Source organism: Coregonus clupeaformis, unplaced genomic scaffold (assembly GCF_020615455.1).
Source record: "Coregonus clupeaformis isolate EN_2021a unplaced genomic scaffold, ASM2061545v1 scaf0001, whole genome shotgun sequence".
NCBI lineage: Eukaryota > Metazoa > Chordata > Actinopteri > Salmoniformes > Salmonidae > Coregonus > Coregonus clupeaformis.
In genome coordinates, this window is record NW_025533456.1 from 1,561,052 (window position 1) to 1,582,638 (window position 21,587).

General features: G+C 42.7%; 1 protein-coding gene across 1 annotated transcript; it reads right to left on the reverse strand.

Annotated features, from left to right (window-relative positions):
- Positions 1-14,373: 14,373 nt before the first annotated feature.
- On the reverse strand, positions 14,374-20,480 carry LOC123482943 (leukocyte immunoglobulin-like receptor subfamily A member 3). The gene is given in 12 exon segments (XM_045212172.1): positions 14,374-14,390; positions 14,556-14,681; positions 14,883-15,128; positions 15,297-15,586; positions 15,678-15,680; positions 15,896-16,004; positions 16,082-16,354; positions 16,542-16,814; positions 19,379-19,639; positions 19,873-20,133; positions 20,334-20,369; positions 20,474-20,480. Coding segments are annotated over 12 exon segments (1,902 nt in total).
- Positions 20,481-21,587: the final 1,107 nt, after the last annotated feature.

The following is a 21,587-nucleotide window of genomic DNA, read 5'->3' on the forward strand; positions in this document are numbered from 1 at the left end:
GAGGAGAGAGAGTTAGCTTTAGCAGTGCGGAGAGCCTCCGTGACACAGAGAAGAGCAGTCTCAGTTGAATGACCAGTCCTGAAACCTGACTGGTTTGGATCAAGAAGGTCATTCTGAGAGAGATAGCAAGAGAGTTGGCTAAAGACGGCACGCTCAATAGTTTTGGAAAGAAAAGAAAGAAGGGATACTGGTCTGTAGTTGTTGACATCAGTGGGATCGAGTGTTGGTTTTTTGAGAAGGGGTGCAACTCTCGCTCTCTTGAAGACGGAAGGGACATGGCCAGCGGTCAAGGATGAGTTGATCAGCGAGGTGAGGTAGGGGAGAAGGTCACCGGAGATGGTCTGGAGAAGAGAGGAGGGGATGGGGTCAAGCGGGCAGGTTGTTGGGCGGCCTGCAGTCACTAGTCGCAAGATTTTATCTGGAGAGAGAGGGGAGAAAGAAGTCAAAGCATAGGGTAGGGCAGTGTGAGCAGGACCAGCAGTGTCATTAGACTTAACAAACGAGGATCGGATGTCGTCAACCTTCTTTTCAAAGTGGTTGACAAAGTCATCCACAGAGAGGGAGGAGGGGGGGATTCAGCAGTGAGGAGAATGTGGCAAAGAGCTTCCTAGGGTTAGAGGCAGATGCTTGGAATTTAGAGTGGTAGAAAGTGGCCTTAGCAGCAGAAACAGTTGAAGAAAATGTAGAGAGGAGGGAGTGAAAAGATGCCAGGTCGGCAGGGAATTTAGTTTTCTTCCATTTCCGCTCAGCTGCCCGGAGCTCTGTTCTGTGAGCTCGCAATGAGTCATCAAGCCACGGAGCTGGAGGGGAGGACCGAGCCGGCCGGGAGGATAGTGGACACAGGGAGTCAAAGGATGCAGAAAGGGAGGAGAGGAGGGTTGAGGAGGCAGAATCAGGAGATTGGAGGGAGAAGGATTGAGCAGAGGGAAGAGATGATAGGATGGAAGAGGAGAGAGTAGTGGGAGAGAGAGAGCGAAGGTTGCGGCGGCGCGTTACCATCTGTGTAGGGGCAGAGTGAGTAGTGTTGGAGGAGAGCGAGAGAGAAAAGGATACAAAGTAGTGGTCGGAGACATGGAGGGGAGTTGCAGTGAGATTAGTAGAAGAGCAACATCTAGTAAAGATGAAGTCAAGCGTATTGCCTGCCTTGTGAGTGGGGGGATGGTGAGAGGGTGAGGTCAAAAGAGGAGAGGAGTGGAAAGAAGGAGGCAGAGAGAAATGAGTCAAATGTAGACGTAGGGAGGTTGAAATCCCCCAAAACTGTGAAGGGTGAGCCATCCTCAGGAAAGGAACTTATCAAGGCGTCAAGCTCATTGATGAACTCTCCAAGGGAACCTGGAGGGCGATAGATGACAAGGATATTAAGCTTAAATGGGCTAGTGACTGTGACAGCGTGGAATTCAAATGAGGAGATAGACAGATGGGTTAGGGGAAAAATTGAGAATGACCACTTGGGAGAGATGAGGATTCCTGTGCCACCACCCCTCTGACCAGATGCTCTCGGGGTATGCGAGAACACATGGTCAGACGAGGAGAGAGCAGTAGGAGTAGCAGTGTTTTCAGTGGTAATCCATGTTTCCGTCAGCGCCAGGAAGTCGAGGGACTGGAGGGTAGCATAGGCTGGAATGAAGTCAGCCTTGTTGGCGGCAGAACGGCAGTTCCAGAGGCTGCCTGAGACCTGGAACTCCAGGTGTGTGGTGCGTGCAGGGACCACCAGGTTAGAGAGGCAGCAGCCACGCGGTGTGAGGCGTTTGTGTAGCCTGTGCAGAGAGGAGAGAACAGGGATAGGCAGAGGCATAGTTGACAGGCTGCAGCAGATGGCTACAATAATGCAGAGGAGATCGGAATGAAATGAACTAAACATCTGGGAAAGGAGAGAGCAGGCCTCCCTCACCAAAAAAAAAATATATATATAACTCTCCCAACTTCCACCTCAGAAACTATAATTGTTTCACTGAACCACCCGAGTAAAACTCTCCCAACTTCCACTTTAGAAATTAGAATTGTTGTAAACTACAGCAGACTGTTATCAGTAGCTGTAATTAAGTACAGCAGCTACCAACCACCTAACGTTAATGCCTCGGATGAGGTTAGAAAAACAGCTGAATGGTAGCAGCTAGCTGGCTCAATCACAGGTACTCTTAAGCATGAAATAACATTGGAAACAATTAACCACAGTTGCAAAAAGTTACCAGTAGCTACCTGCTAGCTAGCTAGCTAGCTTTGTTGGTCCAAGTAGTGGGTAAGCTAGCCTCGTGCTTCGCGGGGTCTGCCGAATACAATACTTACCTACAATAATTACCTACAATAACCTTCAATAACTACCTGAGTAAGCTACCTATAATACCAAACTACAATACCTACCTACAATCTAAATACATGGTTTAAGCTTAACTCAACACCATATAAGAAGCCAAGCTTACCTTTCATAACGCAGCAATGATTAAACGTTGGGTAGCTAGCACAAAGATATTGTATTTAGCTACCACAGTACAGCCAGCTGGTAGTGTTGGCTGGCTAGCAATGGCTGCTGTGTTGACTTTGTTTGAAAAAACGGCGTCGCTGCGAACGAATGTAGCTGGCTAAAAGGATATTGTTTTTAGTTGCTACCGTTGCTAATAGCTACTCGCCAGCTAATCCAGGAGGTGAGTTAGCTAGCTAGCTTCGTGCTACACCCGGCACCGCCGAATACAAAAGTAACCTACAATAACTACACAACAGCTACCCACAACAGCCCACGATGCCTACCTATACTACTTAATAATATACAGCCCACGATGCCTACCTATAATACCTAACTACAATCTAAATACATAGTTTAAGCCTTACTCGACAAAGCCCAAGCTATGTATAAAGCCAAACTGGCAGACTGCAATCAGTAGCCGTAATTAAGTACAGCAGCTACCAACCACCTAACGTTAATGATAATGAGGTTAGAAAAACAGCTGAATGGTGACGGCTAGCTGGCTCAATCACAGGTACTCTTAAGCGTGAAATAACATTGGAAACAATTAACCACTGTTGCTAAAAGTTACCAGTAGCTACCCGCTAGCTAGCTAGCTAGCTTTGTTGGTCCAAGTAGTGGGTAAGCTAGCCTCGTGCTTCGCCGGGGTCCGCCGAATACAGTCCTTACCTACAATAATTACCTACAATAACCTACAATAACTACCTGAGTAAACTACCTATAATACCTAACTACAATACCTACCTACAATCTAAATACATGGTTTAAGCTTTACTCAACACCATATAAGAAGCCAAGCTTACCTCCTGCTAGAGAAAACACAACCTCTCCCGACCACCGTACATGCTAGAGACAAATTGAGATTTTTTTTCTCCAGAAAATCACATTGTAGGATTTTTAATGAATTTATTTGCAAATTATGGTGGAAAATAAGTATTTGGTCACCTACAAACAAGCAAGATTTCTGGCTCTCACAGACCTGTAACTTCTTCTTTAATAGGCTCCTCTGGCCTCCACTCGTTACCTGTATTAATGGCACCTGTTTGAACTTGTTATCAGTATAAAAGACACCTGTCCACAACCTCAAACAGTCACACTCCAAACTCCATTATGGCCAAGACCAAAGAGCTGTCAAAGGACACCAGAAACAAAATTGTAGACCTGCACCAGGCTGGGAGACTGAATCTGCAATAGGTAAGCAGCTTGGTTTGAAGAAATCAACTGTGGGAGCAATTATTAGGAAATGGAAGACATACAAGACCACTGATAATCTCCCTCGAACTGGGGCTCCACGCAAGATCTCACCCCGTGGGGTCAAAATGATCACAAGAACGGTGAGCAAAAATCCCAGAACCACACAGGGGGACCTAGTGAATGACCTGCAGAGAGCTGGGACCAAAGTAACAAAGCCTACAATCAGTAACACACTACGCCGCCAGGGACTCAAATCCTGCAGTGCCAGACGTGTCCCCCTGCTTAAGCCAGTACATGTCCAGGCCCGTCTGAAGTTTGCTAGAGTGCATTTGGATGATCCAGAAGAGGATTGGGAGAATGTCATATGGTCAGATGAAACCAAAATAGAACTTTTTGGTAAAAACTCAACTCGTCGTGTTTGGAGGACAAAGAATGCTGAGTTGCATCCAAAGAACACCATACCTACTGTGAAGCATGGGGGTGGAAACATCATGCTTTGGGGCTGTTTTTCTGCAAAGGGACCAGGACAACTGATCCGTGTAAAGGAAAGAATGAATGGGGCCATGTATCGTGAGATTTTGAGTGAAAACCTCCTTCCATCAGCAAGGGCATTGAAGATGAAACGTGGCTGGGTCTTTCAGCATGACAATGATCCCAAACACACCGCCCGGGCAACGAAGGAGTGGCTTCGTAAGAAGCATTTCAAGGTCCTGGAGTGGCCTAGCCAGTCTCCAGATCTCAACCCTATAGAAAATCTTTGGAGGGAGTTGAAAGTCTGTGTTGCCCAGCGACAGCCCCAAAACATCACTGCTCTAGAGGAGATCTGCATGGAGGAATGGGCCAAAATACCAGCAACAGTGTGTGAAAACCTTGTGAAGACTTACAGAAAACGTTTGACCTGTGTCATTGCCAACAAAGGGTATACAACAAAGTATTGAGAAACTTTTGTTATTGACCAAATTCTTATTTTCCACCATAATTTGCAAATAAATTCATAAAAAATCCTACAATGTGATTTTCTGGATTTTGTTTTCTCATTTTGTCTGTCATAGTTGACGTGTACCTATGATGACAATTACAGGCCTCTCTCATCTTTTTAAGTGGGAGAACTGGCACAATTGGTGGCTGACTAAATACTTTTTTTCCCCACTGTAGTTGAATCTAAAAAGGATAACTTTAATGTTTCCCTATTTGTATTTTTATGAAATTCACTGAGGATGATTCTACCCTTCCTCCTCTGAGGAGTCTCCACTGATGTACACCTAAAATATAATTTTATCAAAACTCTCCAAAAGCTAAATCGTTGGAAATGTATCCACATGATGTGTATCAAATAATGGATGCAGTGTGACATTTCAGACTACACAGACTGGGATTACCACTGGTTCAGAAATAAATAAAAACAGAGTCCTGGAAAAACCATCACCACACTGTCTAACCAGGCTGGTCAGTACATATGTCTTGGGGTGTTACAGTTCCAGTCAAAACTTTGGACACACCTACTCATTCAATGGTTTTTCTTTATTTTTACTATTTTCTACAATGGTGAAGATATCAAAACTATGAAATAACACATATGGAATAATTTAGTAAGCAATAACGTGTTAAACAAATCAAAAATGCTATATTTGAGAATCTTCAAAGCAGCCACCCTTTGCCTTGATGACAGTTTTGCACACTCTTGGAGTTCTCTCAACCAGCTTCCTGAGGTAGTCACCTGGAATGCATTTCAAATAACAGGTGTGCTTTGTTAAAAGTTATTTTGTGGAATGTCTTTCCTTCTTAATGCGTTTGAGCCAATCAGTTGTGTTGTGACAAGGTAGGGGTGGTATACAGAAGATAGCCCTATTTGGTAAAATACCAAGTCCATATTATGGCAAGAACAGCTCAAATAAGCAAAGAGAAACAACAGTCCATCATTACTTTAAGACATGAAGGTCAGTCAATATGGAAAAATTCAAGAACTTTGAAAGTCTCTTCAAGTGCAGTCGCAAAAACCATCAAGCAGAAACTGGCTCTCATGAGGACCGCCACAGGAAAGGAAGACCCAGAGTTACCTTTGCTGCAGAGGATAAGTTCATTAGAGTTACCAGCCTCAGAAATTGCAGCCCAAATAAATGCTTCACAGAGTTCAAGTAACAGACACATCTCAACATCAACTGTTCAGAGGAGACTGTGTGAATCAGGCCTTCATGGTCAAATTGCTACAAATAAACCACTACTAAAGGCCACCAATAAGAAGAAGAGACTTGCCTTGGCCAAGAAACACGAGCAATGGACATTAGACAGGTGGAAATCTGTCCTTTGGTCTATTGAGTTCAAATTTGAGATTTTTGGTTACAACCGCCATGTCTTTGTGAGACGTAGAGTAGGTGAATGGATGATCTCCACATGTGTGGTTCCCACTGAAGCATGGAGGAGGAGGTGTGATTGTGTGGAGGTGCTTTGCAGGTGACACTGTCTGAGATTTATATAGAATTCAAGGAACACTTAACCAGCATGGCTACCAAAGCATTCTGCAGCAATACACCATCCCATCTGGTTTGCGCTTAGTGGGTCTATCATTTGTTTTTCAACAGGACAATGACCCAACACACCTCCAGGCTGTGTAAGGGCTATTTGACCAAGAAGGAGAGTGATGAAGTGCTGCATCAGATGACCTGGCCTTCACAATCACCCAACCTCAACCCAATTGAGATGGTTTGGGATGAATTGGGCTGCAGAGTGAACTCCTTCCAGAGTGTTTAAAAATCATTCCAGGTGAAGCTGGTTGAGAGAATGCCAAGAGTGTGCAAACCTTTCATCCTGGCAAAGGACGGCTACTTTTAAGAATCTAAAATATATTTTGATTTGTTTAACATTTTTTTGGTTACTACATGATTCATAGTGTTGATGTCTTCACTATTATTCTACAATATAGAAAATAATACAATTAAAGAAAACCCTTGAATGAGTAGGTGTGTCCAAACCTTTGACTGGTACTGTACATTACCTCGACTAACCTGTACCCCAGCACATTGACTCGGTACCCTTGAATATATCCTCGTTATTGTTATTTTATTGTGTTACTATTTTTCCTTTTGTTCATTTAGCAAATATTTTCTTACTTCATTTTAAAAAACTCTGCATTGTTGATTAAGTAAGCATTTCATGGTAAGGTCTACACCATTTTTATTTGGCGCATGTGACAAATAACTTTTGATTTGATTTGATTTGAAAATCTATTGACCCAACCACACCAGCACATACAGAATGTGTTTAATTAAAAAACACCATACATGTTTATCTGAATATAGGCAGAGGTGTTATCGCACAGTAATAAAGTAAGTGTCTCCAACCAATCACTGACAAGGCACTCCACATTCAACACACACCATTCAAAAACCAACTAGGAGGTTAGAGAAAGCTAACTGCATTGCTAACTTTATCATGCAAGCAAACACATGTAATACATACTGTACAAAACATAAGCATGAGAAAGGAAAGAATCGATACAGTACATACCATAGTGGAGGATAGAGAGAAGGAGTATTCCCTGTTTGGAGAAACAGTAGAGGGGACCACCAGACATCTCTGTTAGGTGTTGTATGTCTGTTTCCTCTGGCTGTAAATCCCCCTCATCTATCTCTGACTAGTAGCTAGCATTTGACTCACCAAAACACACAGATAACAGAGAGAGTAGAGAACAGGAAGAGCTGTTGTATAAAAGGCTCCCTATATGTTAGTTCAAAAGGAAGTCACAGTCTATCGTTGCTCTCTGAAAATACCCCTTCGCTCATCTTGAGAGTTAGATGATGAGAAGTAGGTGTGTTTGGCTCTGTCACTGTGTCTGATGGTGGTAGTTTTGGAGCATGTGTTTCCTAGCTGCTGGTTGTGTTTAATGGTAATGGAATTTTACAAATACTGGTAGCTTAGGAACTTTATGAGCAGACCACTCAGGAGGAAAGGAGGGAGAGAGAGAGAGAGAGAGAGAGAGAGAGAGAGAGAGAGAGAGAGCGAGAGCGAGAGCGTGTGTGTGAGAGAGAGAGAGAGAGAGAGAGAGAGAGAGAGAGAGAGAGAGAGAGGATCAAATAGCCGATCAATTAGCCTGTTACCAACCCTTTGTAAACTATTTGAAAAAATGGTGTTTGACCAGATACAATGCTATTTTACAGTAAACAAATTGACAACGAACTTTCAGCATACTTATAGAGAAGGACATTCAACAAGCACAGCACTTACACAAATGACTGATGATTGGCTGAGAGAAATTGATGATAAAAATATTGTGGGGGCTGTTTTGTTAGACTTCAGTGCGGCTTTTGACATTATCGATCATAGTCTGCTGCTGTAAAAACGTATGTGTTATGGCTTTACACCCCCTGCTATAATGTGGATAAAGAGTTACTTGTCTAACAGAACACAGAGGGTGTTCTTTAATGGAAGCCTCTCAAACTTAATCCAAGTAGAATCAGGAATTCCCCAGGGCAGCTGTTTAGGCCCCTTACTTTTTTCCATCTTTACTAACGACATGCCACTGGCTTTGAGTAAAGCCAGTGTGTCTATGTATGTGGATGACTCAACACTATACACGTCAGCTGCTACAGCAACTGAAATAACTGCAACACTTAACAAAGAGTTGCAGTTAGTTTCGGAATGGGTGACAAGGAATAACTTAGTCCTAAATATTTCCAAAACTAAAAGCATTGTATTTGGGTCAAATCATTCACTAAACCCTAAACCTCAACTACATCTCGTAATGAATAATGTGGAAATTGAGCAAGTTGAGGTGACTAAACTGCTTGGAGTAACCCTGGATTGTAAACTGTCATGGTCAAAGCATATTGATACAACAGTAGCTAAGATGGGGAGAAGTACAGTGGGGAAAAAAAGTATTTAGTCAGCCACCAATTGTGCAAGTTCTCCCACTTAAAAAGATGAGAGAGGCCTGTAATTTTCATCATAGGTACACGTCAACTATGACAGACAAAATGAGATTTTTTTTCCCCAGAAGATCACATTGTAGGATTTTTAATGAATTTATTTGCAAATTATGGTGGAAAATAAGTATTTGGTCAATAACAAAAGTTTCTCAATACTTTGCTATATACCCATTGTTGGCAATGACACAGGTCAAACGATTTCTGTAAGTCTTCACAAGGTTTTCACACACTGTTGCTGGTATTTTGGCCCATTCCTCCATGCAGATCTCCTCTAGAGCAGTGATGTTTTGGGGCTGTCGCTGGGCAACACGGACTTTCAACTCCCTCCAAAGATTTTCTATGGGGTTGAGATCTGGAGACTGGCTAGGCCACTCCAGGACCTTGAAATGCTTCTTACGAAGCCACTCCTTCGTTGCCCGGGCGGTGTGTTTGGGATCATTGTCATGCTGAAAGACCCAGCCACGTTTCATCTTCAATGCCCTTGCTGATGGAAGGAGGTTTTCACTCAAAATCTCATGATACATGGCCCCATTCATTCTTTCCTTTACACGGATCAGTTGTCCTGGTCCCTTTGCAGAAAAACAGCCCCAAAGCATGATGTTTCCACCCCCATGCTTCACAGTAGGTATGGTGTTCTTTGGATGCAACTCAGCATTCTTTGTCCTCCAAACACGACGAGTTGAGTTTTTACCAACAAGTTCTATTTTGGTTTCATCTGACCATATGACATTCTCCCAATCCTCTTCTGGATCATCCAAATGCACTCTAGCAAACTTCAGACGGGCCTGGACATGTACTGGCTTAAGCAGGGGGACACGTCTGGCACTGCAGGATTTGAGTCCCTGGTGGCGTAGTGTGTTACTGATGGTAGGCTTTGTTACTTTGGTCCCAGCTCTCTGCAGGTCATTCACTAGGTCCCCCCGTGTGGTTCTGGGATTTTTGCTCACCGTTCTTGTGATCATTTTGACCCCACGGGGTGAGATCTTGCGTGGAGCCCCAGATCGAGGGAGATTATCAGTGGTCTTGTATGTCTTCCATTTCCTAATAATTGCTCCCACAGTTGATTTCTTCAAACCAAGCTGCTTACCTATTGCAGATTCAGTCTTCCCAGCCTGGTGCAGGTCTACAATTTTGTTCCTGGTGTCCTTTGACAGCTCTTTGGTCTTGGCCATAGTGGAGTTTGGAGTGTGACTGTTTGAGGTTGTGGACAGGTGTCTTTTATACTGATAACAAGTTCAAACAGGTGCCATTAATACAGGTAACGAGTGGAGGACAGAGGAGCCTCTTAAAGAAGAAGTTACAGGTCTGTGAGAGCCAGAAATCTTGCTTGTTTGTAGGTGACCAAATACTTATTTTCCACCATAATTTGCAAATAAATTCATAAAAAATCCTACAATGTGATTTTCAGGATTTTTTTTCTCAATTTGTCTGTCATAATTGACGTGTACCTATGATGAAAATTACAGGCCTCTCTCATCTTTTTAAGTGGGAGAACTTGCACAATTGGTGGCTGACTAAATACTTTTTTCCCCCACTGTATGTCCATAGTTAAGCGCTGCTCTGCCTTCTTAACAATACTATCAACAAGGCAGGTCCTACAGGCCCTAGTTTTGTCGCACCTAGACTGCTGTTCAGTAGTGTGGTCAGGTGCCACAAGGAGGGACTTGGGAAAATTGCAGTTGGATCAGAACAGGGAAGCATGGCTGGCCCTTAAAAGTAAACGGAGAGCTAACATTAGTGACATGCATGTTAGTCTCTCCTGGCTTAGAGTGGAAGAGAGATTGACTTAATCACTGCTTGTTTTTTTAAGAGGTGTTGACAAGCCGAATGTACCGAGCTGTCTGTTTGGAATGCTGGCACACAGCTCGGACACCCATGCATACCCCACGAGACATGCCACCAGAGGTCTCTTCACAGTCCCCAAGTCCAGAACAGACTACGGGAAACGCACAGTACTACATAGAGCCATGACTACATGGAACTCTATTCCACATCATGCAACTCAGTCAAGCAGTAAAATCAGATTTAAAAAACAGATAAAACTACACTTTATGTAACAGCGTGGACTGTGAAGAGACACACACACAGGCACACACACAGCATTCGCAAACACATGCTAACACACGCACTCTACACACACACAATTTAATATTGTTATTTTGCTGTATTATTGATTTTGTATATTAAATATGTTATGGTAGAGTAGTGTGTAATAATGTGTTGTTATGTATTGTTTTTGTCACGACTTCCTCCGAAGCTGCCTCCTCTCCTTGTTCGGGCAGGCTTCGGCGTTAGTCGTCACCGGCCTTCTAGCCACTGCCGCTCCTCATCTAATCATTCCATTGTTTTGTCTTGTTTATTACACACACCTGGTTCATATCCCCTCATCAGTACCTGTTAAGTATTCCCTCTGCCCCCCTTGTCTTTGTGTGTGATTGTTTATTGTGGAGGTTATTATAGCTCGGTGGAGCTATATTGTATTGTGTATCCCCGGGATACTCACCCGTGTGCCTTGTTTTCTCCAGTGCGCCGTATTTACCGCGCTGGAGTGTTTTACGCATTGCTGCGTACCGCTGTATTGCCGAATAAACCATTTATTCTGTGATTTACCCTCCTGCTCCTGACTCCGTCCAAAATCACCCGCTACACCATCTCCCTCAAGGACCTGCAACATATCACCACACAAAGTTATTTATCCCTCCATCTCCCTCAAGGACCTGCAACATATCACCACACAAAGTTATTTATCCCTCCATCTCCCTCAAGGACCTGCAACATATCACCACACAAAGTTATTTATCCCTCCATCTCTATCAAGGACCTGTAACATATCACCACACAAAGTTATTTATCCCTCCATCTCCCTCAAGGACCTGCAACATATCACCACACAAAGTTATTTATCCCTCCATCTCCCTCAAGGACCTGTAACATATCACCACACAAAGTTATTTATCCCTCCATCTCCCTCAAGGACCTGTAACATATCACCACACAAAGTTATTTATCCCTCCATCTCCCTCAAGGACCTGTAACATATCACCACACAAAGTTATTTGTCCCTCCATCTCCCTCAAGGACCTGTAACATATCACCACACAAAGTTATTTATCCCTCCATCTCCCTCAAGGACCTGTAACATATCACCACGCAAAGTTATTTGTCCCTCCATCTCCCTCAAGGACCTGTAACATATCACCACACAAAGTTATTTATCCCTCCATCTCCCTCAAGGACCTGTAACATATCACCACACAAAGTTATTTGTCCCTCCATCTCCCTCAAGGACCTGTAACATATCACCACATAAAGTTATTTGTCCCTCCATCTCCCTCAAGGACCTGTAACATATCACCACACAAAGTTATTTGTCCCTCCATGTCCCTCAAGGACCTGTAGAATATCACCACACAAAGTTATTTATCCCTCCATCTCCCTCAAGGACCTGCTGTCACACCCTGATCTGTTTCACCTGTCTTTGTGCTTGTCTCCACCCCCCCAACAGGTGTCTCCCATTTCCCCCCATTATCCCCTGTGTATTTATACCTGCATTTTCTGTTTGTCTGTTGCCAGTTCTTCTTGTCTCGTCAAGTTCTACCAGCGTGTTCCCGTCTTTCCAGTTCTGACCTTTCTGCCTGTCCTGACCCTGATCCTGCCTGCCGTCCTGTACCTGCCTGACTCTGATTTGGATTACGAATCTCTGCCTGCCTTGACTTACTTTTTTGCCTGCCCCTTGTTCAGTAATAAACTCTGAGACTCGTAATATCCGCCTCCTGGGTCTTAGCCTGAGCCTCAAGGACCTGCAACATATCACCACACAAAGTTATTTATCCCTCCATCTCCCTCAAGGACATTCAACAGATCACCACACAAAGTTATTTATCCCTCCATCTCCCTCAAGGACATGCAACATATCACCACACAACATTGTTTTGTGCTTGCAGTCAAACAAAATCCTAAGAATAAAACAGAGATATACTGTAAATAGATAGAGTATACTTTGATATCTGAGCATCAGTTCCATATAAGTGTAATACCCTGATAAACCATGTATTAGAAACATGTCGTTTTACTACAGCCTCTGCTGGTGAGCCTATGTTGTGTTACTTTCATGTGCAAGCTTCAAAGAAAAATGTCAGTAATTTAAAGATCCAATGCAGCCGTTTTCATCTCAATATCAAATCATTCCTGTGTAACAATTAAGTACCCACCTGTAATTGTTTTCAATTAATATGGTCAAAAAGAAACAAAAAGCTTCTTAGCCAAGGGTATTTTCTCAATCAAGAATTTTGATAGGACTCTCTGGGAGTGGTCTGAGTGGGGAGGGGAAAACTGAAAATGAGCTGTTATTGGCAGAGCGGTTTGGAACTCTCTTTCTTATTGGTCTATTAACACATTTTCCACATGGTGATGTCACCATGGAAGGCCAAAACTCCAGGCAGAAATGTCTATCAGTCTTTTCAAAACAGCTCTTAAACTAAAAGGGCATTATCATAAACTAAATGGGCCTATCGCATGAACACTGGACTTTTGAGGCACTGGAAGGGGTGATGCTGCTCGAGACATGAGGAGAACTGACACGGACACTATCGTTGTTGAACTTACAACTTATTAGCTTATTGCATATTCTGCCTCTTCATCAAAACTCCCAAATTGTGAATTTAGTGACTAACTGCCAACTTGTAGAATAGGTCTTACCTGTGGCTTTCCCTGTCTTCACCTCAGAGTAGACTGGATTTTATTTTGGATCAGCTGGCTTTTCTGAGGAGGAGGAAGAATAGCAGAGAATTTGTAAATTTTGTTTTATTTTTAAATATTGTAAATGTTTTAACTGAACTTTAACACTGGAAGGGGTGATGCTGCTCGAGAGATGAGAAGAACTGAGATGGACGCTATCGTTGTTGAACTTAAAACTTTAACATCTGAAGGGATTACGAATTGCATTTAGCAAAGAGACTGTTGCTTAATTCTACTTGCCTGTAACAAGTGTATGTTTTAACTAATATTTGATACACTGCACATTATTAATTGATGTCACAGTTGAGTCACCTTTCTTTTTCTTGTCCAACTTTTTGAGTTGAATCTGGGCGTATGTCACATGACTTGGTCCAGCAGCAGCACCATCTGAAACATACAGGTACTACACTAATATCTCTACTTAGGACTCTATTCAATCTGTATTGCTGAAGGGTTACAGATTACATGATAGAAAAGTAAAGGTAATTTCCGATTGAGCTGACATATGCAGCGTTTACCTTGAATGCTGTCTCCGCTAACGTGGGAACATTGCTTTCAATTTAAATCACGCTGTAACGCTGAACTTCCGCGATACGGACTGAATAGAGCCCTTAGTCTTAATGTGTTAGTCATATTAAACAAATGAAGAACAGCAGCAGCACTAACTCTATACTGTATTCATACTAAACATAACATGCAGTATACAGTACCATTATCATTGTTGTCTGAGGGATTGATCGTATCGTAGATGTTAGCACCACCTGTTGGTCAATGAAGAGAGAGAAAGGTTAGTTATGTTGGTTATCCCTCAGCTTCCCTAGGGACAGAGAGTACAGTAACATGTTGTTATTCAAAGTGGATGTTGATGAGTCAGTGTATGAGGTTACAGAGAGTGGTAAAGTCTGGGCTGAGAAACTGACCATGTTGCAGAAGTGTATACCCAGCATCAGGAGCCCGGCCCAGGGTAGATCCTTGGTCCTGTTGGTGGTCCTGGTTGGTGCTCTGGGGCTGGGGGGGCCTACAGGGAGAGAGATACTCATGAAGAACTAAGATGATATGTTACTGAATTAACATAACTGAGAGACCGGTGTACTCACAATAATAATCTGTTAAAACAGGAACCTGTAACGAGAAATGCATACTATAATATCGGGTAATTTCTGTTTTAAACTATTGTAATTAGAAATATTTCTAACTAAACATGAACTGAAAAGTTAAATGATTAATAATAATAATCTTACCTTTGGAGTTTTTAAATCTCCACAGCAGGACCAGGAGAATGACCAGTAGAACACCAGCAACAACCAGACCCACAACCACTCCTACTAGGACTGATGTAGAGGATCCAGGAGCTACGACTGGAGAGACTGGAGAGAGAACAGCACAACACCATCAGACTCTGAGAGAGGTAATATAGGAGTATAGACTGGTCTGTATCTTTTGACAATTTAGTTGACATATCATATTTTCTATGGGAGTACCAATCCAAACGTATGTTAACATCGACACTAAAATAACTATCACACAGATAATGAAAAGGTAACTTGAGATCATAATCGTTTTCTCACCTCTCACTGTCATCCAGCTCTTTGGTGATTCTCCCTTGTCAGTGTATTTGCATTTGTAGAATCCTTCATCTGACTTGGATACTGCAGGGATGGTCATCTCTCCTGTTGTCTCATTCTTAATGAGTGCTCCATCTTTGTAGAAACCAGCCCTGATGTTTGAGCTAGTTGTCCAGTATTTGCAGCGCAGAGTCATTGAGTCTCCTTCAGTCATGGGATAGGCAGGGATCTCCAGGATCTAATCACCAGCTGTTACTAACAGTATGTTAAAAAGACTGTAAATTTGCTTACTGAGTAATAACCCTCAATCTTATGAACTTGTATTTTATAAGCGTTGCAATTCAGTTACAGAATTGAACATCCTATCATACATTGAAATGTTGTTTTTTGTGTGTGAATGTCGTACAATAGACGTACCATCCACTGTGATGTTGACAGCATTACTGTACTCTCCTGATCCAGACTCACACCAGAACACACCACTGGACCATGTGTATGTGTTGCTGATGGTACATGTGGATCCTGTTACTGATCCCCAGTTAGAGACACACCCTGACCTCATTCCTCTCTCTGTGTATCTCATCAGTCTCCATCCAGTAGAGTTCCTCTTCTCCTCACAGCTCAGTGAGAGAGACTTTGATGTAAAGTGTTGAGTTGTGTTAGGACTTATTCTGGACTTATTCTGAGAGACACTGAAGGCTTCAGATCTGAAACAAAGAGACAGTCAAACCTATAGTTATATATACACATGAGGGAGACTTAAATATGATTCAATACAGTTTCAATGCAGTTAGTTACCTCCTGACCAGAGAAACTGAGGTTCACTGTAGAGTGTGTCATAGACTGGGTCTCCTCTCCCAGCTCTACACGCATATCCTCCTGTGGGAGTAGGACCAGCAGGACTCAGAGTGTAGAAGCTCTCTGTAGTTCCAGTACTCCTGTCAGATAGGGGCTCTACAGAGTAGGACTTGTCCAATAGGGAGGGTAACCCAGCTCTGTAGGGAACAGTTCTGTACCAGGGGAACTACCAGCCTGTAGACATCTTGTCAACTTTACAGCTGAGAGTCACTGAATCTCCAGGGTTCAGCCACTGAGGAGAGATACTCAGGACAGACTTGGGTTTATCTGTTATGAAGGAAAAGGCAGTTTTCAAACTTTTAATACAAAAAATATTATATAAGTATAAGCTCAAATAGACTTACCAGACACAGTCAGTTGTACAGCATCACTGGTCTTGGAGATCTTGTTTCCCTTTACACCCTTACAGGTAAATGAACCACTGATAGACACGTAGACAGGACTGATTCTGTACTCAGACTTTGTGTTAAAGGGGATCACTGACTGACTATTCTTATACCATCTGTAGTTCCAGTCAGAGTCTCCTCCTCCCTGGATGTCACATCTCATAGTGACAGTCTCTCCTCTGAATATCTGGGTCCAGTTGGGTTGGAGGGTCAGAACAACAACAGGTCTCTCTGCACAGACACAACACACAACACATAGTGAATATGTTGCACACATCAGAATACAAATTACATTAAACAATACTCACAACAATAGAGCCTGAAGATATGAAAGGTATTCAGTAACATATGGATAACAAGTAGACTACATATTATTAATCCACATAGGAACCCACTATCCTAAACAGTACAAACTCACCAGTAACATGTATCTGGACTGGGTCACTGTACAGGGTATAGTAGACTGGGTCTCCTCTCCCAGCTCTGCACCAGTACTGTCCTCCACCAGAGACACTGACCCAGCTGAGTGTATAGGAGTATCCAGAGGTTGAGGTTACTGGTGTAGAGTCTGGTCTGTGTCTGTACCAGTAAAACTTCCATCCATAAGACTCTACTGTACAGGTCAGTGTCACACTGTCTCCTGTGAATACGTCCTCTTTGTCTGAAGTCAGTGTAGTCGAGGGCTGATAATCTGTTGGTATTGCAATAGTATTGAGTGGGAAGCTCCAGTGTCCTGACACACACTACGATGAGAACAACAACAACAAGTTAGTGATGGAGCATCAATAGTGAACTCACCAGTGACTCTGATGGGGAGGGAAACACTGAGTTGAGACCACTGGGGCCGACCTGTCCTCACCTCAACACATATGTACTGACCAGCCTGGTTAGACAGTGTGGTGATGGTTTTACCAGGACTCTGTTTTTATTTATTTCTGAACCAGTGGTAATCCCAGTCTGTGTAGTCTGACACTCTTATCCAGAACAAGTTACAGTAGTAAGTGCATTCATTTTCATATTTGTTCGTACTGGTCTGTACTCTAAGCATAAGCTACAGCTAGCTAGCACTGCAGTGCATAAAAAGTGGTGAGTAGTTGACTCAAAGAGAGAGAAATACAATAGTTGAACAGTTTTGAACAAATTAATAAGTTATGGAGAAGAGAGAGCGAGAGCTACACTGAACAAAAATATGAACGCAACATGTAAAGTGTTGCTCCCATGTTTCATGAGCTGAAATAAAATATCCCAGACATTTTCAATACGCAAAAAAAGCTTATTTGTCTTACATTTTGTGCACAAATTCATTTACATCCATGTTAGTGAGGATTTCTCCTTTGCCAAGAAAATCCATCCACCTGACAGGTGTGGCATATCAAGAAGCTGATTAAACAGCATGATCTTTACACAGTTGCACCTTGTGCTAGGGATAATAAAAGGCCACTCTAAAATGTGCAGTTTTGTCACACAACACATATGTCTCAAGTTTTGAGGGAGCGTGCAATTGGCATGCTGACTGCAGGAATGTCCACCAGAACTGTTGCGAGATAATTTAATGTTAATTTCTCTACCATAAGCCACCTCCAACATCATTTTAGAGAATCTGGCAGTACGTCCATCCGGCCTCACAACGAAGACCACGTGTATGGCGTCATGTGGGCGAGTGGTTTGCTGATGTCAACATTGTGGACAGAGTGCCTCATGGTGGTGGTGGGGTTATGGTATGGGCAGGCATAAGCTACTGACAATGAACACAATTTGATTTTATCGATGACAATTTGAATGCGCAGAGATACCGTGACAAGATCCTGAGGCCAATTGTGAGGCCCATTTTTATTTTAAGATATATGTGACAGACAGATGCATTTATGAATTCCCAGTCATGTGAAATCCATAGATTAGGGCCTAATGAATTGATTTAAATTGACTGATTTCCTCATATGAACTGCAACTCAGTAAAATCTTTGAAATTGTTGCATGTTGCATTTATATTTTTGTTCAGTATATATTTCGTAGTATATTTTTTTAACTTACTGAGCTGACATCGAATGCAGCTAGCTAGTTAAGCCAGCTCAAACACCCAGCTCAAACAGATAGGGATGATATGTTAGCTAGCTGGCTATGGCTATCCAACACTGGAACTCTTCCAAGTTAAGGTAAGCTTTTGGTTTTATTCATTTATTGCAAACGGGACCCGCCGGTGTAACTGCTAAACTGCTTGCTGCTGACTGTACACTGTACTGCATGATTGTAGCGGGTTTGCTAGCACGTTAGTTATAGTAGCTATGTTGACTATGACGTGGCAACGATGTAGGCTGTGTGTAGCGGCTAGCGTTCATCATATTAAGGTTTTTATCGCCTCATCACAGACAGCTGATGTGTTTTGCACTGAAGTCCACAAGCGAAGGGAAAAGGTGAGAGGAGAAGAGTGTGTAGATAGATGCGAGAAGGAATTATATATACAACAAGCTGTTTGTATGTGGCTGCTATGAAAGTTAACTGTGTTTGCATGAGGGGTGTATTCATTGCACCAATTCTGTTGAAAAACTTTTCCTAAACGGAACGAAACTGGTAAAAACATGCCTGAATTTGTCCAATAGAAACTGTTGTTTGCGACTGTTGGACTAATGATTACACCCTACATCAGCTAGATGCAGGCAAGAGTGTGCAAAGCGGTATTGAATGTGTCACTGTCTGTCACCTTGATTACTCAAAATTCTCTCGACCTGTAAACTTTAATTCATAGGCTAGGTTGTAGCAATCTCATGATGGGTACGGGTAAAATTAGAGCATCATGAAGTAGCCTTAACCTATCAATGTTACATTGAGCTGGGTGAATGGAATTTGAATGACAGTCATCCAATATCCTGTAATAGAAATAATGGCATGTCTGTAAAAATAAATAAATAATCCTCCCTCATCTTAAACGACACCGACTGCCACTGGTGTACATATACACATGGATCTTTATGGATCTTAATTTGACCAGTTTCTTACAGCAGGAAATTGATCCTTCATCAAGAGGAAATGTGAATTATTATGTGGATAATAATTAATGGACATTGTTGTAGGGGTTGATGCATTTTTCGTTAGAGCAAATCAAGTCTGACATTTCTAAGTGGAAATTACAATTTTTTAAAACCTTTGAAACCTTAAATGCACTACAAGTTTGCATTTCCTTCGACGCAGGACAATTCGCTCACAACAGGGTGATCAAATTAAGATCCTACACCAGTATGTAATCAGTCTCAAACTCACCAGTGAATCTGAAGAGGACGGTTCCACTGAGTTGAGACTGCTGGGGCCGATCTCTCCTGGTCCCCTTACACAGGTACTGACCAGCCTGGTCGGGAAGAAAGATGGTGATGGTTTCACTGGACTGACTGGAAAGATGTTGGTTGTCTCTGGACCAAAGGTACGTCCAATCTGTGTACACTGATATGTCACACTGCAGAGTGACTGTCTCACCAGAGTGGAGGGGACCCTGAGGAGAGAAGCTCAATGTGGCCACAGGCAGAGCTGTGGAAACAGTTAAATGAAAACAAATACAGTTAGTGCACAAATCTTTTCAAAGTATGATCTGACTTCTCTAGGTAATACGGTAACTATTAAAGCTGAGGATGCATATTACAGATTAGACATGTTACCTAAACGGAAAACATTATCAATTTCAAAAATCAAAAAGCAAATAAAAGTTTATTCTCAAAATTAGGAAGGTCCAGTTAGTGATGAAGCATCAATAGTGAACTCACCAGTGACACTGATGGAAAGAGAAACACTGGGTTGTGACCTCTGGGGCAGACCTGTTCTCGTCCCCTCACATCTGTACTGACCAGCCTGGTCAGGGAGAGAGATGGTGATGGTTTCACTGGTCTGACTGTGAAGCTGTTGATTGTTTCCGGACAAGAGGTACATCCAGTCTGTGTAGCTTAGTATGTCACACTGCAGAGTGACTGTCTCTCCAGAGGAGAGGAGACCCTGAGGAGAGATTCTCAATATGGCCACGGGCAGAGCTGTGGAAACATGCAAATATTAAACAAATGCACCATATTTCTTCAATTATTACATGAAATAAGAATGAGAAAATTGAGGAATCTTGGAAAGACATTAGACATCAGTCTTTACCTACTTAGTTTTTATTTGAACCATGTGTGTGGTTGTATCGGGTTAGAGTGATGAAATGCAGAAAAATATATTCGGATTATTTACTCACCTTGAGTGTGTCCACAGATGAATAATGCACTCAACACTGAAACACAGAAAGAGAGAGGGGGGATAGAGAGAGATAAATAGAGAGATGGAGAAAGAGAGAGAGAAAGAGAGAGAGTGAGAAAGATAGAGATAACTGAATACGTGACATTGAGCTAGAAGAGCAGTTTAAAAATACACTACATGACCAAAAGTATGTGGACATCTCATTCTAAAATCAAGGGCATTAATATGGAGTTGGTCCCCCCTTTGCTGCTATAACAGCCTCCACTCTTCTGGGAAGGCTTTCCACTAGATGTTTGAACATTGCTGCGGGGACCTGCTACCATTCAGCCACAACAGCATTAGTGAAGTTGGGCACTGATGTTGGGCGATTAGGCCTGGCTCGCAGTCTGCGTTCCAATTCATCCCAAAGGTGTTCGATGGGGTTGAGGTCAGGGCTCTGTACAGGCCAGTCATGTTCTTCCACACCAATCTTGACAAACCATTTCTGTATGGACCTCGCTTTGTGCACAGGGGCATTGTCATGCCTTCCCCAAACTGTTGCCACAAAGTTGGAAGCACAGAATCGTCTAGAATGTAATTGTATGCTGTAGAGTTAAGATTTCCCTTCACTGAAACTAAGGGGCCTAGCCCAAACCATGACCATTATTCCTCCTCCACCAAACTTTGCAGTTGGCACTATGAATTCAGGCAGGTAGCGTTCCCCTGGTATCCGCCAAACCCAGATTCGTCCGTTGGACTACCAGATGGTGAAGCGTGATTCATCACTCCAGAGAACGCGTTTCCACTGCTCCAGAGTCCAATGGCTCCAATGGCGCTTCCTCCGGACCTATTTAAAATGATAAACACACTGTAACTACAGCCAGCAAGAAGCCCACCTACAGTAAATTCTACAGGCCAAAAGAGCATGATAAGCCAATTGTCTTGGTACTGCCTTTCGAGATGGTAACAGTATGAATACCGGGTTGCTAGTTTACAACATATTCAAATGGAGCTCAGGGGAAAATAGGAACTGAATATGAGTTCGGTATTGAACCTTACCCACTTACTCAGCATTCTCCTGGGACGCGTGCGTGAATGCGTGTGTGTGCGCACGCGTGTGTGTGTGAGAGAGAGATGGTACATGAATACAGTGTGTGTGTGAGGGACTGTTCCTACTCCTCCCAACATCAGTAACCTTGCTTGTGTTATATGTTATAACATATTTGTTATACTGTATTATGAGGCTATGGCTAGCTTTTTTTTGTACTGTTTC